Below are 21,675 nucleotides of genomic sequence, written 5' to 3' on the forward strand. Positions count from 1 at the left end.
TTGTTTAGTTTTAAAATGTTGGGATACAAGCACAAACGCCCTTTGCATGTTCTCAGAGCCCCAAGTGTCTCTTAATTGCTCCTTTTGTCTGAACAAGCATTAAAAACCCAAAGGGATTCTAATGATGAGAAAGAGAAAAGCTGCAAGTTCTAACACTGTGAGAACTGTTGATTAATTCTCAGTCAATCAATTAACTGACTAATAGTTTCAGCACTATTCTACAGCCTTTTTGGACAATAGCAACTGATATCATAATGCATAAATCTTTACACATTTGTTCACCGTTCAGTGCACTGCTTAATACTTGCACTGCATTTTCCAATTTGTTTCTATCCTTATTTTTGGGTTGTTATTAACAAGTATTTCCATTGTCAATAAATCATTTAGTCCACAAAAAATATGACAATCATCATCAAAAGATCCCAAATTGATCGTGTTATCAAATTGTTTTGGTACCGATACCAGGATCGAATACGCCTCTGCTACTCCCCAAAAGATCAGGATCAGGTATTGGCGAGTACACGTCTGTGCAGCATCTCATCCACCTGTGTGTGCATGTCAGATATTTTAATAGCCAAGTGACTTTTGTAATTGATGATGATGATGACTGTCATATATTACATTCTACATTATTACATATTATATTATATACTGTATCTATTTTTGAACAACCTGGTATTGGATTGGTGCTTAATAATACTGGAATCTGTGGGGGAAAAAAACTATTAAAAAGTTTTGGAACAACTCTGGAAAAAAAACAAACATATGTATTTTATAAATGACATAAACCAAAACCAGCAATGTTTTTTTTTTTTTTTTTTTTGCTTGACAGATGACTGAATGCTTAATCATTTTAGTCCTGCAAGGAGGAGCTAATCATCACTTAATCAACTGACATAAAATTAACCAGTGAATCGTTCTCATATAGCTTATCAAATGTGGTGATTCCTCGCTGCTCCCTGTTTTACATGGTTGCAAGTTGAATTTTTGGGGGTTTCTGGACTGTTGTTCAAAGAAAACAATGAAACTGAAGATGTCACTTTAGGCTCTGGGAACTTGTGATGGTCAGTATTTTCTGACATTTTGTAAACTAAACAATTAACTAATAAATCAGAAAAATGCCTGATCAAGGATTTAAAATACTGGCGGCTGCAGCCTTAAACTGATACCAGTCTAAGTTCGTGATCCCGTTGTGTGTGACACAACAAATAGCAGCTATAGAAACACAGTGGCAGAGAGAGGTTGGCTTTAAGCAGGGCAGAGACGGAGAGAGAGTTGGGAGGAAGGTTACAATGAGGAGAAATATGTGCAGCAGGGTCATCATTAGAAAAGGTATTGATCGTCTGAGGAATCACTACACAAATCCACCTTGAATCACATCAGTTTTATCGAACATAAGATCTAAAAGAGGTCTAATTAACACTTAATTACCATTATGCAAATAAGCCCAGGTGTGCATTTAAATATGAACCCAACGACTCCACACTCATGGCTAATTTCTTACCTGTTTTTCCAGCATGATCATTCTCTCAGTATCATGACCTTCATGGAGTGTGTATCCATGCGAGTTCAGGTTCACCGTTAGACACACTCCTCCTCTGCCAGCATCTTGTTCTTCACGAATGAGCGAGAAAAAAATATATAACGAATAAAAGAAATGGTTAGCTAACAAACGTTAACGTTGAGTAGCTAGTAGACAGCTCTGGAGCCTTATCCTTGAGAGAAATGTCCTCACTGACTCCGGCATGTCTCGACATCAAAAGAAAAAGGCATCAAGGAGTATTTATTCATGGAGGAAAACACCACATCGGTCAGTGAACGGGGGACGGAAAAACAACCAACTGCGAGCTGAGGGCTAGCTAACGTTAGCGTGCTAGTGTTAGCCAGCTAAACCCAGCGATTATCAAAATTTTATTTGTCTCCTCCTGCCTTCATCCATCGCCGCCCCGCTCCCTTCCAGTCACGCTCGAAAAAATACAACGGAGAGATCTTCTCTAGCATCAGATCTCAAGTCCCCGCCGTTGCTCGTCGACGACATCCCAATGAGGAGTGGTCAGTCCGGGTAAGATGTGGTGATTTGACCACTCTAACACTGATGCTTAAATGGATGCTGCTGCTGACCGAGGTGGAATCTCCGCTTTCACTAAGACAAGACGCTGCTGCTGCTGCGGTCGGAGAATGAAGAGCGTCTCCAAACAACGATGTTCCTGAATGCACCGCACGTAGAACGACGAAAAAGGACGAAACACTATTGAACAGGATACATGTCACTTAAAATAAATAAATATCACCCCTTTCACTACGGTTGCAGATTATTAAACCCTTTACTATTTTAAAACGATTGTAACAAATTCATAGCCATTATAATGTTTAACCTTTCTTTTTCTCTTTATTTTTAATATTTATATGAGTCTATAAACTGTTAAATATCATTGATCGATTATTTAAAATAAAAGGTCACAAGAATCAGTGAAAAAAATCATTTCTAGTAGCTGGTCCAGGCAGACAAAATCTTCTATAAAACTGCACTAACTACACACTGCAGCCTGCCTGGTAGTTTTGAGGTGGATTTCAGTAAATTTTAGGCTAGACATTGGCTCATGTATTCAGAATAACATCATATTTGGACAAAATGTATATAAAAGATATATATAGTATGTATGTATACAGTGTACTTTGATAACAGTCTTGCTGCATATATTTTTGTTGTCACAACATCCAAATGTATTGTATATAATGTTATGTACTGTACTTGTTTTGTATCATGCAAGGGAATAATAATTATATTATTCAAAAAAATAATTTGAAACAAGATTGCTATAGATAACTAAAGTAACACGATGACATGACAAAATATTGAACTTGGGGATGCATTGTGCAAAACAAAAACAACTTCTCATTTCCAACTGTGATCTTAGGCTGATCAGTGGAGTCACAACTTGGTAAATGGCTATAAAATCTTTGTGAAGTTATTATTAGTTGCAGAATACTTTTTGTTCCAGCTGGATAGGAGACTCTGAGGAACTTGGAAATGGCTTCAAACAATGGTAAGTGCTGTCAAATAAAACTTTTACATATATTTATGTTTGAAAAAACAAACATACCTTTTTTCCAGTGGAATGTACAATAACTTTAATTATCGGTGGAAAAAGTCTCAAATGTAACTAATGTGTGGGTGACATAAACATGGGCTAACTGCAACCTAAAGGTTCCTTGCCCTAGTTTCAGATTCTGTGTTTTCACGGCCCTGGGGCCCAAAGCACAGCCTGCCAGGCTAAGCTCAGGGCAACAATATCCGCTAACATCCAGCACTGTGGTGCATTGTGGGACTTTATGTAAAACCAACATGGCGGCCGCCTGCACCCGAACGCTGTGTAAGGTCGGCTGGAATATTTTGGAGTCTCCAGCCGTCCGTCGACCCGGTACCGTCTACTCGGTGGGAAATGTGAGGGCATACGGTACTGGCGGGACGGCGGTCCGCTCTAAACTGCTCTCCTCTCTGCGGGCAGGAAGAGGCAGGCTGCTGGGCTGTGCCTTTCTGCTCGGTGGAGGTTTGGGTTTATATCAGACTGTGAAGTTAAGTGTGCAGCAGTACCTGGCCGAAGAAGAGACCAAGGTGAGTGCCCGATCAGCGGTGCGGATAACACGGTGAGACAGTCAAGCGTTAAACGGTGTCCGATTGTAGTTTGACTATTGACAACAGTCACCTCATATGTCTGCAGCCAGGGTCACCTGAATACAGTCATTGAACTAACTATACTCACGTACTGTACAACATTGTAGTAGTTGTACTTGTGCATTACTTGGCTGTTTCTATTTTTTGTTACTCTTTGCCCGCCCCACTACATTTCAAAGGCAATAATTTTTTATTTTTATTAAGTTACTCTGCAGTATATTACCATTTGCTGTGATGCTGAGCTGCTGACATCTGCAGCTCTTACTACCTGTTATCAGCATCGGTATTTCTTCACACTTTGTTATGCCAGTACTGAATCAGCTTTACTTGAGTGTTTGCATAATAATAATGTTGGACCTGACAATTTCATATAATCCACATATCTCTGTTTTAGTTTTCCACATTTTTGCAGTAATAGCATGATCATGACCTTAGTAAAAAAAAACAAAAAAACAAAAAACGTAACAAGAAGGTTAACATTATTTTTAATATTGTCATAAGGGCTGGATTTTCAACCCCAAAGATCCCTATATATATTGCATCAGCGGGATTGCGGTATTCTGATTAATCACAGATTTATTTGCATCACTCGAGCAGAATATCATCCAAAATTGTAAAGGATTTATAATCATAACATTAGAGTCAGCCTCTATAGTGGTGGATCCTCTTTCTTTCTCCCCTTTTTCCATTCATTCCAGGTGTCAGGGGAAGGTCTGAAGTTGACACTGTACCAATACAAGACTTGCCCCTTCTGCAGCAAGGTGCGAGCATTTCTGGACTACCAGGGTCTACCATATGAGATTGTGGAGGTGAACCCTGTGATGAGGCAGGAAATCAAGTGGTCGGCCTACAGAAAAGTTCCCATCCTGATGGTGAATGGCAGTGAGGTAAGATGGTTAAATCTCAAGATGAGAACACTCGATTGATGACCAAATATTTGCCACATTAGGGTCTCTTCATACCAGATAGAAGTTACAAAGCCATTTGCATTTTCTGAAGTTTTATTGTACTATAGATGGAAGTTACACTGCAAAAACACCCCATTAAGTAATCTCACACTTCAAAACCAGTGCTACCATACGAGACCTATTTAAAGTTGGAGAGGGAGAGAGCTGAGAGAGCTGCTCCATTCCTTTTCCAGTCTGAATAGAACATTTTATCCTGTTATAACTCAGAAATTAAAACATTTTATGTTAGATATTTTCTTAATTATTTTTATATTCTGTCTTTTTTTTGCCTCACCTCCAGCAACTGAATGACTCGTCTGTCATCATCAGCTGCCTCAAGACATATTTAATGAACAAGTAAGTTGTAGCTTCATGTGCCTCATGTGAAAAGCAAAAATGTAAAACATTAGCTGGTTCCAAAAATGTTTACTATTTTCTGACATTTTATCATCAGAGCAATCAATCAAGCAAACATTAACTAACTGGCAATGACAATAATCATTACTTTTATAAAACTGTAAATAACCAAAGCTCTTTGCATGGATAGATACCACTAGAGGTAAGAAATAAAATGTGTGGCACTTTAGGTGCACTGACTCTTTAAATGTAAACTTCTGTCATCCAGGGATAAAAGTGTGTCTGACATCCTTCGCTGCTACCCAGAGCTGAAGTCAGTAAATGAAAGTGGGAAGGAGGTGACAGAGTACAGCAACAAGTACTGGCTGATGCTGAGCGAGGCTGAGACAGCAGCAGTTTACCCCGAGAAGGGAATGCAGAAGTAAGTCCAGACATCACACCACATCTGATCAGCTTACTTGGCCGTCGTGTACGGTACAGTTTTACTATGTAAATGGTCTTAAGTCTTATTGCTATCATGATATGAATTGTACTGTTTTTTGTTTTTGTTTTCAGAGAGGAAATGAAGTGGCGTCAATGGGCCGATGACTGGCTTGTGCATCTTATATCTCCCAATGTGTACCGAACTACCGGTGAGGCCCTGGCCTCCTTCGACTACATCGTACGCGAGGGCAAGTTTGGTACTTATGAAGGTTTCTTTGCCAAATATGTTGGCGCTGCGGCCATGTTTATCATCTCTAAAAGGCTGAAAAGTCGGTGAGTTACACATGAAGAATTGTTGTGTGATCTTCCTCAATTCACAGTTTTGCTGTTTAACTTTCTAAGATGGAAGAACTACAACTGTATGTTATGTAAATGTTTCCAGAAGTTGTTTATGGCGGTTGGACCTGTAGATTTTTTTTTAAGTTGGTGTTTGGTTCTTTTCTTTTTTCAACACAGACACAACTTGCAGGACGACGTCAGGCAGGATCTCTACAAAGCCGTCAATGACTGGGTGGCAGCCATCGGCAAGAACAGGAAGTTCATGGGTGGAGATCAACCCAACCTGGCAGACCTGGTGAGGAAATGTGTTGTCTTTCTCTGTTGTCTTTGTCTTTTACTACAGAATCACTGTACCTGGACTTGCCCCTTGGTCAAGAATGAAATAACTCAACAATTATTGGATGGATTTCTGTGATATAGCAAAATATCCATTTGTGTAGTCACATCTGTTCATGACAAAGTGGTTCTAAAGCTAATTTCTGTGAGACTCAGCTTTATTTATAGCCACACAGAATGTTCGGTTCACTTTTATTGTTAGAAACTGTGTGCATGTTAGGCACAATTACCCTTTAACAGGTATGTTAACATGTTATGTCATCATACTAATGCCAAGGTTAGCAAGTTAACACACTGAATGTTAGCATATCTATGTTCTTTAATATCTAATAGTAAACATGTATGTTAATATGCAAACTTTAGGGATGTTAGCATGCTAGCAGGTTAACATTCTGCTGTACCAAAGTTAATGTTGATCAATTCATTATATTAGTTGACATACACAGATTGCTAATTGCTACATGCTAGCAAACAGTGTCTAAGATGTCCTATGATATCCACTACAGAGGATAAAGCTCACAATTTTTACCCTACTAGTGGCATGAATTTAAGTACCAAGTTGTCTATTTTTCATATGTCTAACACTATTGTTGTCTTGTGCATAATGAACATAGTAACTGTTACAACCTCACAGCACCGTTCAAGTATCTACAGATTGGTTTTTGGGGTCAACTTTTCCCTCGTTTTTTCCCCTCTATCTGCAGGCAGTGTTTGGCGTCCTCAGAGTGATGGAGGGCCTGCAGGCGTTTGATGACATGATGGAGAACACCAAAGTCAAACGCTGGTACAGACGCGTGGAGAGAGCGTCGCTCAATCATGAGGGCCGTAACTGAAGTCGATATGAGTTGAAGAGGTGAAGATGACCACAGAACACCAAGCGCCTCCAGGGTCAAAAAGACTGAACAGTAAACCAGACCATGAACATCATCAGGAAACAAGAAGCCCCTCTTTGATTTGTGGAAATTTCGGTTTGAGATCACTAACGGCGTGATTGATTTTCTGCACAGCACACAAGTTTAAACCTGTTTGTTTGTATGAATGAGTTAACTGCGGACATAAATGTAGATAAAGAGATCATACACATGAAAATACTGTTGCCTGATTTAATTTTACTATTTAATGACCAAGCTGCTTTGTGGACGAGCCAACAAGTTTACTGTTCATTTCAGGGTATTTTACTCACCTCTACTGGTCAACTTTGGTAACTGCAACTTGCTGTTTTATTGATTGGAAACTTCTGGACAGCATTTCCAGGCCCTGAATTGGTGTCAGAAAAATGATCAACACAAATATTTTTCAGTCATCGTCATAACCAAAAAATGTTGTTTTTAGCTGCTCATATTTCACATGCAGTACTGTATATTGTTACTTACTTAACTTACTTTGAGAATGTAGATCATTTGAGCATAGTCTACTTCAGTGGTTCTCAACCAAAGACTGTCTGCTGCCACAAGGATTCCCAAGTTTATTGTATTTTATAGAAAGTTCAGATCACTTTATTTCTTCATATTTTGTTCCAGTTTTTTCCCCATTTTGTATTCAGGTTTAGCTCTCAACCTCTTCTGTGTGTAAAAAGTGGAACAAATTGAAAAGAGAAACAGTTGAAGGGTGTACATTACTTTGTTTTTGGTGAGGAAGATAAGCACGAGATTTGAACCCGCTGACTCTCACATTGCTCAACTAATTTATCATGACACCTTGTTGACCTGGATAGAAGCTACTTACTTTGATTTCCTTCTAGGTTTCTGTGTAAACATGTTACAGATATCATGGGATCAGGCTATCTCTGTTGTTGTATCTTTATTGTGTAATTTTTGTGTAACTGATGCAGGATCAGTCTGGCAGCAAGGACTCAATAAGCTCAGCAGCTGGTGTTCCCTTTGAAGTAAATTCAAATAACATGTTTAGAACTTGTTAGCTGCCGGGTTGAATGTACTTAATATGCAAACTGCAGGTCGATTTCTGAATTAACTGTAATAAAACCAAGTCAATGAGCATAGTTTTCAAATGGGTAAATGAAAATGAAACCTTGAGATGTGTGTGTTGAGTACACATATGCAGGATTACATCAGAGAAAAGAGGAAAAATGCAGCTCACAGTAACAAATCTACATTTTTAACTCCACTATGCTTATTTGAAAAGTTACTTTTCAGATTGAGGTTATTTATGCAAACAAATTTATTTTGCATTTTCATAGGTGAAGACTTCATTGATCGCTGTGGGGAAATGTGTAAGCTGCCCAGCAGTATCCAAAGTAAAATGACCTCCATGTTCACCAGCTGCAACATTAACACATCACTAGTTATAATCCAGGAGTATATCGTCCTGAAATGGGCCCTTCTGCATGAGGATTATTTTTACTTTTGGTACTTTAAATTTTGCTGCTAATTAGTTATTTCTTACTTAACATTTTGAATGCAGGATTTTCACTCTGCAGAGTATTTCACTGTGGATCAGTCAAAAACCCTAACTTATGATTTAAAATAACAACGAAAAGCTGCAAAGCCCCCACATTTTAAAAGCTTGAACCTGAGACAGTTTGACTCTTTTACTTGATAAATTGTTTGTCAATGGCCTTCTGCTGTACTAAAGATTTTAAGGGACTGATTTTTTTTTTAAATAAACTTTTTGAACTATATTTTTTATCAAGGGGTGAAAAAACAAACAAACCCAGTGTTGACAAACATTTCCAGTAAGCTGATGAGGTTTTATTTCAGACAACTGGTTAGGGAGATTGCAATCACTGGGCTCATGCACTTGTGTAATGGACATTATATATTCAGAACACAATTCTAAAATGATCCCTGCAACAAAAAAGCACTTTAAAAGCATTTTTTAAAGATTTTTTAAAGATTCTTTTAAAGATTTCTGTTGCGACATGAGAAGCAAATCATTTTAGTTGTGGAAATACTGACCAATGCACTTGAGTTTCACAGTAAAACCCAGTTATATTTCTAAACTTGAGATGACCTCACTCACATCCATTAAACTGGCAGTTCATTAGACCACAAATCTTTGTTCCACATGGTGAAGCCCTAATAAAATAAATAGCAAAAATGCAAACCATTCAACACAATTTTTCTGTCTGCACTTAATAAAAACACAAGCAGAAGTGATCCTGTAGTGACCAAAAAGTAAAATAAAATCAAGCTCCACATTAGGACCTTTGAACACTGGAGAACGTATTCAGTTGGAGACCCCAAAAAAATGCACAGGAGGCATTTACACGTCAACACATTGCATTATCGTTGTCTCCATTTAAGGATCTGGTTCCTTTTATTGCGCACACATAAAAGATGAAGTATATTCTACAGCTGTAAGAAGCAGAAAAACCATTCAGTGTCTTCAACGCTGACACCCAGAAAACCATTTGAACCAGTGCCGAAAGGACGGATGTGTGGATGAGACAATGTCTTCAAGTGCATCTGGAGATAAATATCTTCTTTTCAGCGAAACTCCTACATCAAAATCCTCCTACGACAGGTAAATGAACCTGACGCAAAGATCACGAGCCACAGAAGCCGCACTTCTTCTGAAAACCATCTTCCTACAGGAGCAGCTTTGATTTTCCTCACTAGCTATGGAGTAAAGTTGACTGTAGAGCAAGTCTCCCTCCAGACACAGAGACCAGTTTCGCAGCATGAGACCACAGCCCTCTCCATTTTATTCAGTCCTAAATGATGTCATGCAGCAACGTCCAACATGGCGGCTCCTCCTCCGTCACGACCTCCAGAACATGGAGCTCAGTTGGCCTTTGGGAGGGCTGATCTGTCGGCTCTGCAGTGACGTCTGTGTATGGGAGACAGAGTTCGGTTTAGATTTTTCACAATAAAACAAACCTGCTTCAATGGGCGCTTTGTTCCGTTTTTAAAGTTTTGCATCCGATCAGCACATCTACTACTGGTGATGTACACTAGAAAGATATTATTTTAAGTATGAGAACATTTCCACCTGATGCCAAGTAATGTCATTTAAGTAGTAGCATTTATTGATATCATTCTGCAACCACATCACACTGTGGCACATGGAATCGTCCATAAATATGAACCATGTTGCCAGTAAAAATCTTTTCTCTTATAACAACATGCAGGATTCTCAGATTGCTTCGGCCCCACTTTGAAGGGATGCTGTTAGACTCTATTTTCAAAGTCACCAGATGTCCCTGTGCTGCTGCATTTGAAGCCCCAAAGCTTTGAATCATCTTTCATAAAGAAGGCTTCATAAAGCTCCACCTGCCCATCAATACCATAGTAATGTACGTGTGTCTAAAACTGTAGTCGTGACTGAAACTGCGGTGATGTTAATAAAACTGATCTTTGCTGTAGAAACAACCTGTCTTCCTCTGCCTTTCTCTTTTTGTTGCCAACATTTCTGAGGCCATAGCCATCTTGAGTAACAATGTCTGCACCTCACAGTGTGAGCACAGAAGTCGCAGGTTTGCCTGTGCTGAGCGGCTGATCAGATGTGGCTTGAGTAAATGCGACTCACAAGTTAAATAAAAATGTTCAGTGTGTGCCCGGTTCAGCGCCAACATTAGTCACAGGTTAACTGACCTCTAGAAACTGTTTGAGTCTGATGACCGAGCCCATCTGTCCAGTGCTGGTCACCGCTTCAATCCTGCAGACACGAGACGCATTCAACACATCAGAGAGAGGGAAGTTAGACCCGGACTGACATCTGCTGCATGTGTTAAATGTGAAGTGAGTGTGCACCTCTGGAAGTATTCCTCTTTCAGAAGCAGGATGAGTTTCCAGAACTGGCCCTGATACTGCTTCATCAAAGCATTCCCACAAACCTGAAGGAGACGCACAAACAAAAAGACAAACGGCAAAACTGGTTAAGCCATAGCTCATAGCTGCTTCCACTGAACACAGTAATAACAATAACTGCATCACAAGCCTTTCAAAAGTCACTAATAAGGCTTTAAGAGTCTGACAAGAAAACTGCAACACTGTGTTACACTGTGGGGTGACGGACCTAATTGACAAACAGTCAAAATGAACCTGCATTGGTCATAATAACACGCTGAACTCTTAGCTTAAGACAGATCAACTCATAGACGAACATGCAGATCGATCAGCCGCAGATCATGATTGGCTGATGTTCAGTGAATCAGTGACTGCTCAGCTAAGTTTCTACGTACTCTGTTCGGTTACTGCGCTTTGCTACAGCTGAACTCCAACTCCGAGCTGAACTCGTATAGCTGAGCTCACGGCATGATGATGACACGGCTCACACCTTGCCCACCCTTTTCACGGAACAATCTCCATGCTTATTTGAATTTGTGTGTCTAGAAACCGCAATACGGATGGTTAAAGCAGGACTCACATCGAGAAAGTCAAACAGCAGCGTAGCCGTGATGTCTGCCAGAGGCTCCATGTTGAGCATCTGAGCCAACCAACGCCAGCCATGGTTCAGGCCGTGAGGAGCACACTGAAACACGTCAAGTACACAGTGTTATTGTTACAATTCAAAACAACAGAGAACCAAAGGTTTGAAGATGCAAAAGATTAACAATATTTTTGGCATATTGCAAACAAAGACACAGAGACCTCACAGAAAGTGAGACAGTTCTTACCCCTTGCTTGGAGCCGTAGGGCCACCTCAGCTGAATAATGGCAGCGTAGAGACGGATCATCCCGGACATCCTCTTCAGGAAACTGTCCTGACCTTCAACCCCAGAGTCATCCACACGGTAACCAAGAATCCTGATGAAGTGAAGACAAAACAGCTGACCCAAATCTGCGCACTTTTTAGTTTTTTATTTTTGTGACAAATACAACATGATGAAGTTTCAGCTTCCCTGACCTTTGATATTCTTCCACGGAAGTGCCTTCCTTCATCGGAGGGTAATGCGGGACTGCGTACGGACACTTCTTCTGCAGGTGAGCGAGGATGAATTCTCCCACTCGAGGGTGCAGCTCCCAGATACCAGAGGCAACAACGGCGATGGGGAAAGCGGCTTCGTGGTGAGAAGCCACCTCCTCCTCTCCTTGTTTCTACAGGGAGAAAAAGGTCTTTGATGTGATCTAATGTCTTCTGCTCCTGATGATTATTAGCAACGGTCCTTTCGAGAGGACAGTTATTAGCAATGGTCCTACTGAGCTGGTGGATAACCAGGCAGTCATAAAAATAATAATAAAAAAAATCCCTAAACACATTTTAGTAAGAACCGCAAATATTTTTTTGACTAAACAATTAAAATCTCACTAAATAATGAAAATGGTATTCAAAATTTCAAGGGGGAGGGGGCTCCCAGACCGACTGTCCAAAACTAGTGATGTGAACTGTTAAGCTTTAAATGAGGCCACTTTAGAGTCTGCATCGTTGATTCCCTTATAGATTCCACATCAAGTATCGGGTCTGAGTGTGGAGACAGAGTAGGAGAATGGCTTGCATGTGACTCAGATATGTAAAAGCTCCACACTTTAACCATTGTTTAATCTGGAACCAGTTCTGATGGGGAGCCGACGGTCGAGTCCGGCAGGCTGTAGCTAAAGTCTGTCTGTCTGTCATCATCTTCTACAGATGAAATGAAACAGTATTTGTACAGCACTTGTTTTCATGCAGGTTTTCTCACTCAGGGGAAAAAAAGCTGCTAAGCCTGCCAACGTGGCGCTCATGTTCTCATAACATAGGATGTTTATCCAGTGACGGACGTGCTGCTCGGATGTGAAGTAGTGGCACTTGTGCATAATGTCAAAGACATGGCACTCCTGGATGTTCAGTCCATGTTGCCTTCTATCTTCTTGTCCTATCTTCCATGTTAATGCAAAAGTATTTTGCATTAAAATGTCAAGATAGGAGTCCCCCCCCCCCTTTTTTGGATAGACTCTGGGGTTTGGTTACTCTTTAAATAACGTAAAAATGACCAACTGTAAAAATTATTACAAACTTTAATGACATTAACAATTTCAACAGCCATCAGATCATATTGGATTAATGGATCATATTGTCTGTGTTGCAACATACCTTTTCCCTCCTTCTTTTTTCAGTAACTTATTCTGGGCTACTACATCAAACAGTACACCAAGACGACTCACCACAAACTTCTCAGCCAGTTTGTAGCTGACAAAATCCAGGCCCTGTGAATGCTGGGAGGTGGAGACAGACTTCCCACCGGTCACCACGGCCCGCCCCGACAGCAGCTTGTCGATCTTATCAAAGATTTCTCGAAGCTGCGATCCAGAGTTGCTGGAGATTTGACTGACGGGGATGCTGGCTGCTTTCTGGAGTTCCAGCTTCAGCTTCTTCGTCTGAGTCCAGAGAAGAGACATGAAACCACGTGTACAGAGTTCTGCTTACTGAAAATGTTTCAGTTCCGCCATTAATGCACTACTCTTGACACCATAACTCTTCATACTATGGTTGGCCATTTAACCTCAATACCTTTTGGGTATTTTGAGTATCAAAGACTGTATCTGAAGGTATCAAATGTCAGGTTAGATTCATAATAAGTTTCCTGTTCCTTTGATAATATAATATTCTGATACATATGAAAATGTGTCCCACACTTCCAACTATATTTTATTTAGGCAAAATACTTGTATGGCAGAATCCACGTGTAGACAAAGCCCTCCGCTCTGCATTGAAAATTAACCTCTAAGGGCAGGGTCCACATATCCTTTATTCTGAGCGTCACTTCTCTGTTGTTCCTCACGAAGAGAGAGCATATGCGGCAGAGGAAAACCTTTTTTGTGTGGCCCCTCCCAGCTGAAAATATCTTAACTTTTATACAAGGCACCAGGGTCATATATTTGCCAGAGGGGCACCCTGATAACCAAGAAAATAGAAGAGACAATTGCTGAGCTTTCTCAGACAGAGTTCACAACAGAGGTATGTGTTGGAGCACATCAGCAGGACACTTTGTGCTGTTGGTGAGTGTGACAATGTTGAGTTTTGTTTTTTTTGGATTTTTTTTCCTCTCTCACCACCCAAAGGTGCTCCCCAGCGCACTGCCAGCACTTTTCTGCCAGGAAAATAAAAAACACTATTTGGACATGGGACCCAAATTAACAATCACGCAGAGAACCAAAAACCCACCTGTGTGTCTTTTGGGGAGTTGAGGTCTTCAAAAGACTGAGCACACTGTGCAGCTGACTCCTGCAGCTCCTTGTACCATTTCAGAGTGCTGTCTTCTGCGCTGTTCTGTAGCCCTGTGGGGAGACAATAACTGTTAAAACCTTTCAAATATCTACAGTATTCTGTCCTGTACACCTGCATCTCAGACTGAAAAATATGAACAACTATTCTACATGTAGCCCTTTGAATGCCTGCATTCATGTATACATTCCTGCTGCCATGTTAGGGTTTGAAATCTGATTCTTAAAAGACAACAGTATCACCCAGCACCACAGTTCCCATCAGTTCTTTCTGGCTGCAGCAGACAGTAGTTTGCAGCTCTGATAAGCAGCAATAATGTGACAACAATAAATATATTTTATATCCTCAAGGGATTTTACAATATAATGAAACTATGGTGACATCAGCCACTGCTATATTACCAAAGGGCTTGCCAACGTAAGACTGTTCTCCCCTGGTCGACACTGATTGTCCTCACATCTCTGAAAGTGTTGGTGAAAAATAGGCATTATGCCAAATAGGCATTATTTAAAAAAAACTAACCACATATTTGAAACCTAAACTGTTACTTTTGTGCATGAAAAATATCCAAACTCAACAACGTATGCCGTACTCAAAATCTGAGCCGTCAATGCTGGTTGGCTCCAAATGCAATCTGGGTTAAGTGACTTCCCCAACTCCACATGGACTTTGAACAGTAACCGTACATGACTAGTGAGTGATGATGTTTCACAAGAACACAGTCCTCAAGTTTTTTCATCACTCAGCAGCCTCCTGACATCATTTCTTCCAGGCCTAGAGGCTGCTAAGACAATTTCGTGCCACCTGGAGAGATCACCATTTTTTGAGCAGATGTGTGACTGAAACCTTGCATGATATCATGTAGTGGTACAATGTCCACGACCCTGGATCAGAACAAACCTCTCACCTCTCCTCTGTGCCTTCTCTTTGGCAGACTGCGCCGCCTTTTTTTGCGCTTCCTGTTGCGCCTGCAGCACTTCTCGCTTCTTGCGCTCCTCTTCCTGCTCCTGCTCCTTCTTCTCTTGAGCCTTAGCGATCTCCTCCTGCATCAGCCGGATCAGCGCCCTCATCTCGTGGAGGGCTCGCTCGGCCACGGTCATGTCCTCCACACTGGGAAATTCTCCCTGGAAAGAAACAGCAGGAAAAGTTACAAAGATGGGTCTGATCGGTGAGATGATCCACATCAAAGCTCCAGTCTGATCCGCGTTGAACTGGGATAACAATAAGTACAATTAATTTTGTATGTATAAATCTCACTTTAGTGTCACAATGATAACATTAGCTAATGTTTAAAAAACTAGCTGATTGATGGATTAGTTGCAAATGTATTAACAATTTCTCCTTTCAGTTATTCATCAACATCGTCTGATTTATGCCACTGCGCTGGATTTTGGGGAGAGAAAACAAAAGCTAGCTGAAGAAAACACCTTGGGCTGTAGGGAATTACTTGGGGCATTTTTCACATTTTCTGCCACCTTACAGACAAAGGGATTAATGGAAAAAACAGATAAGTGCAATAGATCAAAGTTAAGAAGAAAAAACAGACATTACAGAAAACTGATATACATTCATGCAAGGACTGGGTATTAATTAATTTTACCATTTGCCTATTTGTTTTCAACCTTTCTGATCCCCTGACTGATTTTGTTTTCAAGTTGTAATAAACTGGAATGCTTCTTTAACACAACCACAATGATTTTCCATCTCTCTCCAGACTTTCTCTCTTCAGGGTAGGAAGGAGCCTCACTCCAAACATGAACTTTACCAATCAGCAGTTAAACTGACCTCTGCCGTCTTTCGCACCACCTCTGACACCTGTGAGCACAGCTGGTTCCCACGAGTGCTCAGGGAGCTGAGGCTGGCCAGTGGCAGATCAGGTTTAGTCTGGGTGGACCGATCCAGCAGTTGGTTGAGCTGCAGGATCTCCTCCTGGATGGTGTTAAGGTTACGCACTCTCTCCCTGCCCTCCGCCTGCCTCTGGCGCTCGAGCTCCGCCTCCCGGAGGCGCTGCTGCTCCGCCTCCCTCAGCCGCAGGTTGAGGATCTGACGTAGAGGGCAATGAAGATAATTATTTACACCCTCCTAAACACACTCGACTGCCACCAGAATTCTTCCTGAACTTGCAACGAAAGGCCCATATTTATCATCTAAGCCTCAAAGAATCCATCTTTGAAACTTCAAAACCAGTGAATTTAGCACTTCAAAAAAAAAAAATGTAGTTGTTTATGAAACTTCCTACAGAGACTCTCGGCAGTCAGTGAGATGGGTTACTCCTCAGAGAGAGCAAGATGTTGCTGCTTCAACTCAACTTGAAATAGAAAATATGATGAAGTGCAGTAGTATAAGATTGAAATTCAAAATGCAGAAGATGGTAACAGGCGTAGGCTTTATGTGTATCGGCAGATAACACAGGCCACATAATGATATTTACCGTTTTTTTTTTAATTCATATTAAGCTGTACACAAAGATGCACCACATGCATAGCTACACTGGACACGCAATGCAATGAAGTTACAAATTCTCTGTGGCTTGTGGGCATTTGTCTTGCATTTTTGTTTGTTTTTTATTTGACCACTTCTTAATTATTTGAACATAGCTCTTCAATATAGCACCACCACTATGATTTTTAAATAAATAAACAAATGAACTCATCTGGTGTTAAAATTACCGTATTTTCTATAGAACGCACCTGAGAATAAGCCGATAATATGACATACGTTTTCAAGTCCGGGCCATCTGCTTTTATTATCTCTGAAAGCTTTTGTCGTCTTTTTGCCTTGCGTCAGTTCTTCACGCTGCCGTCTCCAACGTCACAGTAGGTTTGTGAGCAGGACCTCAGTTTTGGTAGTGAGAGGATGAGTTCGCGTTTGCATCAGATCAGTCAAAGAATTATTTGATTTCTTTTTTTAACCAACAAAACTGGATTATTCGATCACATCATTGTTAATATGAAACATTACATTGATAAAGTGCTTTGGCTATTAGACCTAAAATTTATCACAGAAAATTTTTATCCAGTTAGCACTGATTTTCTACTCTGAGATGCTTGATAAATACAGGATTTGGACACCAGACTTCACAGTGTGTCCATACTAAGGCTGCAGCTCTTAAAATGAACAACTAATTGGTCACGGATTTCAGTGACCGCTGACCCTGCTGACCACAAGTGAATGTCCTGGCTGTATCAGACTGGTGCATTTTAGGCTCCAGCTGCTACTTACACAACCTGACATTTTGCTTTCTGGGGTATTTTATGAATCACTGTGGGGGGAGAAGGTAAGCGCATTTGTGTACGACTATCATAACAGCACCATGAATGGAGCTCAGGTCCAGTCAGTTTCAGTGAATGTAATAGCAGAAGTTGTATTAAGTATTAAAGAAGTACAACTGTAACCACAACCATACAAACAGAAATCTACGCATTGCGATATGAAAACAAGCTCAGATGTTGTGTCTGAGGTTTAGAAAATGGTTGCTTTTATTTACATATATTCAAACTTGAGTGGACTGCGGAGGCTCTCTTTTTCTGCTCTCTTCCTGTCTTCTCCTCTCCAGCTCCCTCTCCTTCTCTCCTTTCCAGTCATGTCATTCTCTCCTTCTCCTCTCCTCACCTAACCCTTCATAAAAGTCTCACTCTCATAACACTTTACAAATATTATCAAAATGGACAGTTATAATGCCCATGTAACACTCATATTACATTTTCACTTTTTCCTACATTTCAAACTAATGAAAGAGAGAGACAGCACTGGACATCGATTGTACCTACCCACAGGAGCTTCTGCAGAATATTCACGACACTGTTGAATATTCTACAAAACAAGCCATCATAATAACTAGTCTTAACTAGCCACTATATGCAGCAGAGTTAACATACATTCTTTAGAGCCCTTACACTAATTTACCAGTATGTTTAACACTAATGTTACCTTGTGACGGGATGTGTGGCCTATAAGTTTTCTGCTGAGATGTTGTAAGCACTGACAGAGTTTACGTTTTGTTTCAGCTTAAAATGATCCCATATTTTGGACACTTTCTGTTCTTTTCTCTGGTCTGTCGCTTTTTTCTCTCTGCTCCTCCATGTTGGAATCCGAAGCATCATTTCTTTATGTTGTGTGTCACTAATAAGCGTCTGTGTCAAACACAAGTGCTGTATGTAGGTACATGGAATGAACAAATATTTTAGTAATTGAGTTATTAGAGGAATCGTTTCAGCCCTACAGCAGACCTTAAAAGCAGATATTCACGGGCTGTCACTCACATCAGTATATTTTGCACATATTGTCTGATAATCATACCTTCATTCTGTGTCGCTGCTCTTCTTTCAGCTTCTCTTGACGCCCAATGCTTTCTTTCGTTCTAGAGAGCAGAAAAAGCAGACAGTTTGGATCACACATAATATTTCAGAAATGACAAACACCACGAGACTTTCTGCTGGCACTTACTCTCTTTCCATCATGTCCCTCATGCTCTGGTACTCCTGCCTCTGCTTCAGCTCCATGAACTCCTCAAAGCGCTTCAGCTGCTCTGACTCGGAGCTCGCCACCGCCACCACCAGCTTCTCCTGCATCTCCTGCCGCAGACTGAGGGCCATCTGGGAGGACAGATTTTACACATCAACCAGGTGAAACTGCAGAGCTTCCGGTCAGCACAGCAAGGTCATTGCAGCTTACTAATCACACACACAGTAAACAGGTTACATCCATATATCAAGGCCAGTATGCAGGAAATGGTCTCAGAAATGATTCTAAATTTGACTTTTGATTCAAGAAATTCTTAAGAAAAACTAGGGTCATTGTGGTTTGTATAAAGAAGCTTTAAGTGCCCACTGTAAGACCACATACGCTTTAATATATTGAAACATAAAAGCTACTATAAACATATTTATCCTGCAAGATGTTTTCATTTTCAATAAATAAATAATTAATAACAAACCAAAATAAAAAAAATCATCAACAAAAACTAACTTGCAATAAATCTACTTATTAAAAAAGTACTGGAAAACATATCTTTAAATAAAAAGGTTTGAAAGGTTCTTTCCAAAAGACGAGCTCATTGTTTGGGTGACAAAAATCAAACAGTCTTTTTCATTATTAATGAATCTGTCCATCAGTTTTTCTTCTTGTATTTTCTGACTAAAGGGCAAAAATAACAAATTTACATGAATAAAAATCAAGAAAATCACAAGCAAAAATATTGCATTTGCTTAAACCATTAATCAATTATCAAATTTATTATTAATTATTATAATTAGTTTAAATGTACACAGCTATCATGTTGCACCTCAGGGAACGTTAACAAGCTCCGAGGCTGACCTTGGCCTTTTCTCGCTGTTTCTGTTCAAACTGGACAATACGGCCTGCAGTCTCCATGGCTTTGGGTGACAGCAGGGAAAGGGCAGGTGGAGATGCAGGACTGGAAACTTCACTGACATCTGCCTCTTGATCTTCACCCCTCACCTCGTCACTAAGAGCCTGCAGCACATTATCACAGTGAAAATATAACATCAGACTTGAGTCAAACAAAGTTATACAAAATGTGGAGCTGAGAAAGTGTAACACATAACTCTGTAGAAAAGTTAAATAGCCGCTTGAAGTTCTCATAAATGAAACTGAATTCATAAACACTTAAAAAATATATATATATGCAAATCTTTCAAAAACTAATTTTAATTTCACATTAAATGACTGAATTTAAGTTTAGATGTCATATATTTGAATTAAAACTGGTGTAAATACTAATTTGTTGCCTTGTACCATTACTTAGCAATTTTGCTGTTCTGCTATTGTATATTTGCTCTCAAATACAAAACACACAAAAGCGATCATGTCAGAACGCAGTTCAGCAAGTTGCTTTTCACATACACATACAAACACAGAGAGATCAGCAGGGATTCAGGAAGAGGCACTCACCTGCTCACTTTCGGCCTTTAAAAGGTGTGTGGTGTGCTTGGCGCTGCTGTCAGGCATGGATCCTGTGGAGGAAACAGAGGCCCAGATCTCCTCAGAAAGACCAGGGCTGGAGTCTTCGGAGGTGGGGCCCAGGAAGCTGGACTTTTGTGGGGATGAGGAGCTGAGGTGCTGCAATATGACCCCAGAGTGCGAGGACAAGCTGAAAGACTCTTTATATCCTGCCATAATATCCTGCAAGAACAGGCACACACACACACACACACACACACATTACACTTAAAGATTAGTTTTTATTAACACGATGCCTGTTTAAATGTGTAAATACAGTGGTGTACCGATAGAACGGCCAGGACCAGAGGCCGGCAGGTTAGTCTCTCGTACCTCCCATTGCGAGCCAGTAATCTAGTATTCACCTTCAAACTTATTCTTGAGATTAAACTTCTAAAAAGCGGATTTTCATTAGTTGATTAATTAATATTAATTCGAATAACACGTTTTCCTCCATGAATGAGACACGAGCTTCTCTGGCGAGTCATCGTGAGTAAGAACAATTGTTTATCTAGCTAGCAACAATTAAAAGTAAACCAAGGAAGATCAGCCGTTAAAACAGTTAATGGCTTTCCTCTCTCTTTCATATGTACTGGGTCCCAACAGCAGGCTAATTAACGATAGTGATTTGTTTTTCTAATTTGATTTGGGGAGATAAGCACCTGCACGTTGATTACACTGTATATTTACTATTTAATTTCGGTTTCCTTCGATAAACGAAAATAATGTATTAATAGTGCAACAAAGCTATGCTAAGCTTTAAATCTAAATTTGCTCATTTTAAACCTAGTTTTAATAAAACTGTGACCAGAACTATGCCAATGTTAAATTTAAATGATGCTTGTTGGTGTGACCCAGCCAACGTCTGAGTCAGTTAGCTAGCATTAACTCACCTCTCCCCTTGTCGACCAGTATGGATCGTATTTGATATTTCCCTTTGGTGAATTTTTTAAGGCTTGTAAAGTTTCCCATCGTAGATTTTCAGAAGGCATCACGACAAAATAATAAATAAAAACCAAGCTAGAAAAACTACTGACAACGTTGGTATATGGTCTAAAAGTTTTGAGCCGCCGGATGACGTTACATAAATTACAATCCGACGAGAAACAGCCCGCCTTCTGAGGAGACTCTCTTAGTTTCCGGCTGGGCCATGTCCTTATTGTATTTTGTCCTGGGTTTAGTTGTCCTGTATAAATATTACTCACGATAGAATCTCGACTGTCTGCACGTAATAACAACATTTATTTTACTGCTGGAAATACATCTGACCCTGTGGCGAAACGAGGAAAGACATATCACAGTCCCTCAAGCGGTCCGTCTTTTAAATTCGTCCGTCCAATTTTTGTGTGCCATACTTATTAAAATACTCACCTCTTAAAATCTGATATTACACACTGCATATACTAAATAAAATTCGATTAAAAAAACCTCGTGCACTTGCTTGTTTGCAATCCATTTATAAAATGCTTGATATTTAAATAAAAAAAGATTTTGAAACATCAAACATAAGCTGAGTTGAGCATGTCGAGCAAG

General features: G+C 40.2%; 3 protein-coding genes across 3 annotated transcripts in view; 1 reads left to right on the forward strand and 2 right to left on the reverse strand.

Moving 5' to 3' along the window:
• The window catches only part of LOC124057518 (ral guanine nucleotide dissociation stimulator-like), a 53,240-nt gene extending 51,060 nt beyond the window's left edge, over window positions 1–2,180 (reverse strand). The window contains exon 1 of the mRNA XM_046385873.1: window positions 1,505–2,180. Coding sequence (XP_046241829.1) covers window positions 1,505–1,525 — 21 coding nt within the window. The 5' untranslated portion in view covers window positions 1,526–2,180. The remainder of the gene's footprint in view (window positions 1–1,504) is intronic.
• Window positions 2,181–3,299: 1,119 nt separating this feature from the next.
• ptgesl (prostaglandin E synthase 2-like) lies at window positions 3,300–8,073 on the forward strand. The gene is made up of 7 exons (XM_046385882.1): window positions 3,300–3,616; window positions 4,375–4,563; window positions 4,925–4,980; window positions 5,249–5,401; window positions 5,536–5,736; window positions 5,920–6,037; window positions 6,783–8,073. The coding sequence occupies exons 1-7, from the start codon at window positions 3,347–3,349 to the stop codon at window positions 6,909–6,911; spliced, it is 1,116 nt and encodes a 371-aa protein (XP_046241838.1). The 5' UTR covers window positions 3,300–3,346; the 3' UTR covers window positions 6,912–8,073.
• Window positions 8,074–8,764: 691 nt separating this feature from the next.
• On the reverse strand, window positions 8,765–21,287 carry gle1 (GLE1 RNA export mediator). Its single transcript, XM_046385881.1, has 15 exons — window positions 21,036–21,287; window positions 20,095–20,325; window positions 19,498–19,656; window positions 18,628–18,776; window positions 18,481–18,541; window positions 15,967–16,224; window positions 15,089–15,305; window positions 14,122–14,234; window positions 13,122–13,334; window positions 11,887–12,077; window positions 11,657–11,786; window positions 11,407–11,511; window positions 10,791–10,873; window positions 10,632–10,695; window positions 8,765–9,867 (listed from the first exon to the last, which is right to left on the reverse strand). The coding sequence occupies exons 1-15, from the start codon at window positions 21,132–21,134 to the stop codon at window positions 9,799–9,801; spliced, it is 2,142 nt and encodes a 713-aa protein (XP_046241837.1). The 5' UTR covers window positions 21,135–21,287; the 3' UTR covers window positions 8,765–9,798.
• Window positions 21,288–21,675: the final 388 nt, after the last annotated feature.

Source organism: Scatophagus argus, chromosome 4, assembly GCF_020382885.2.
Source record: "Scatophagus argus isolate fScaArg1 chromosome 4, fScaArg1.pri, whole genome shotgun sequence".
NCBI classification, from domain to species: domain Eukaryota; kingdom Metazoa; phylum Chordata; class Actinopteri; family Scatophagidae; genus Scatophagus; species Scatophagus argus.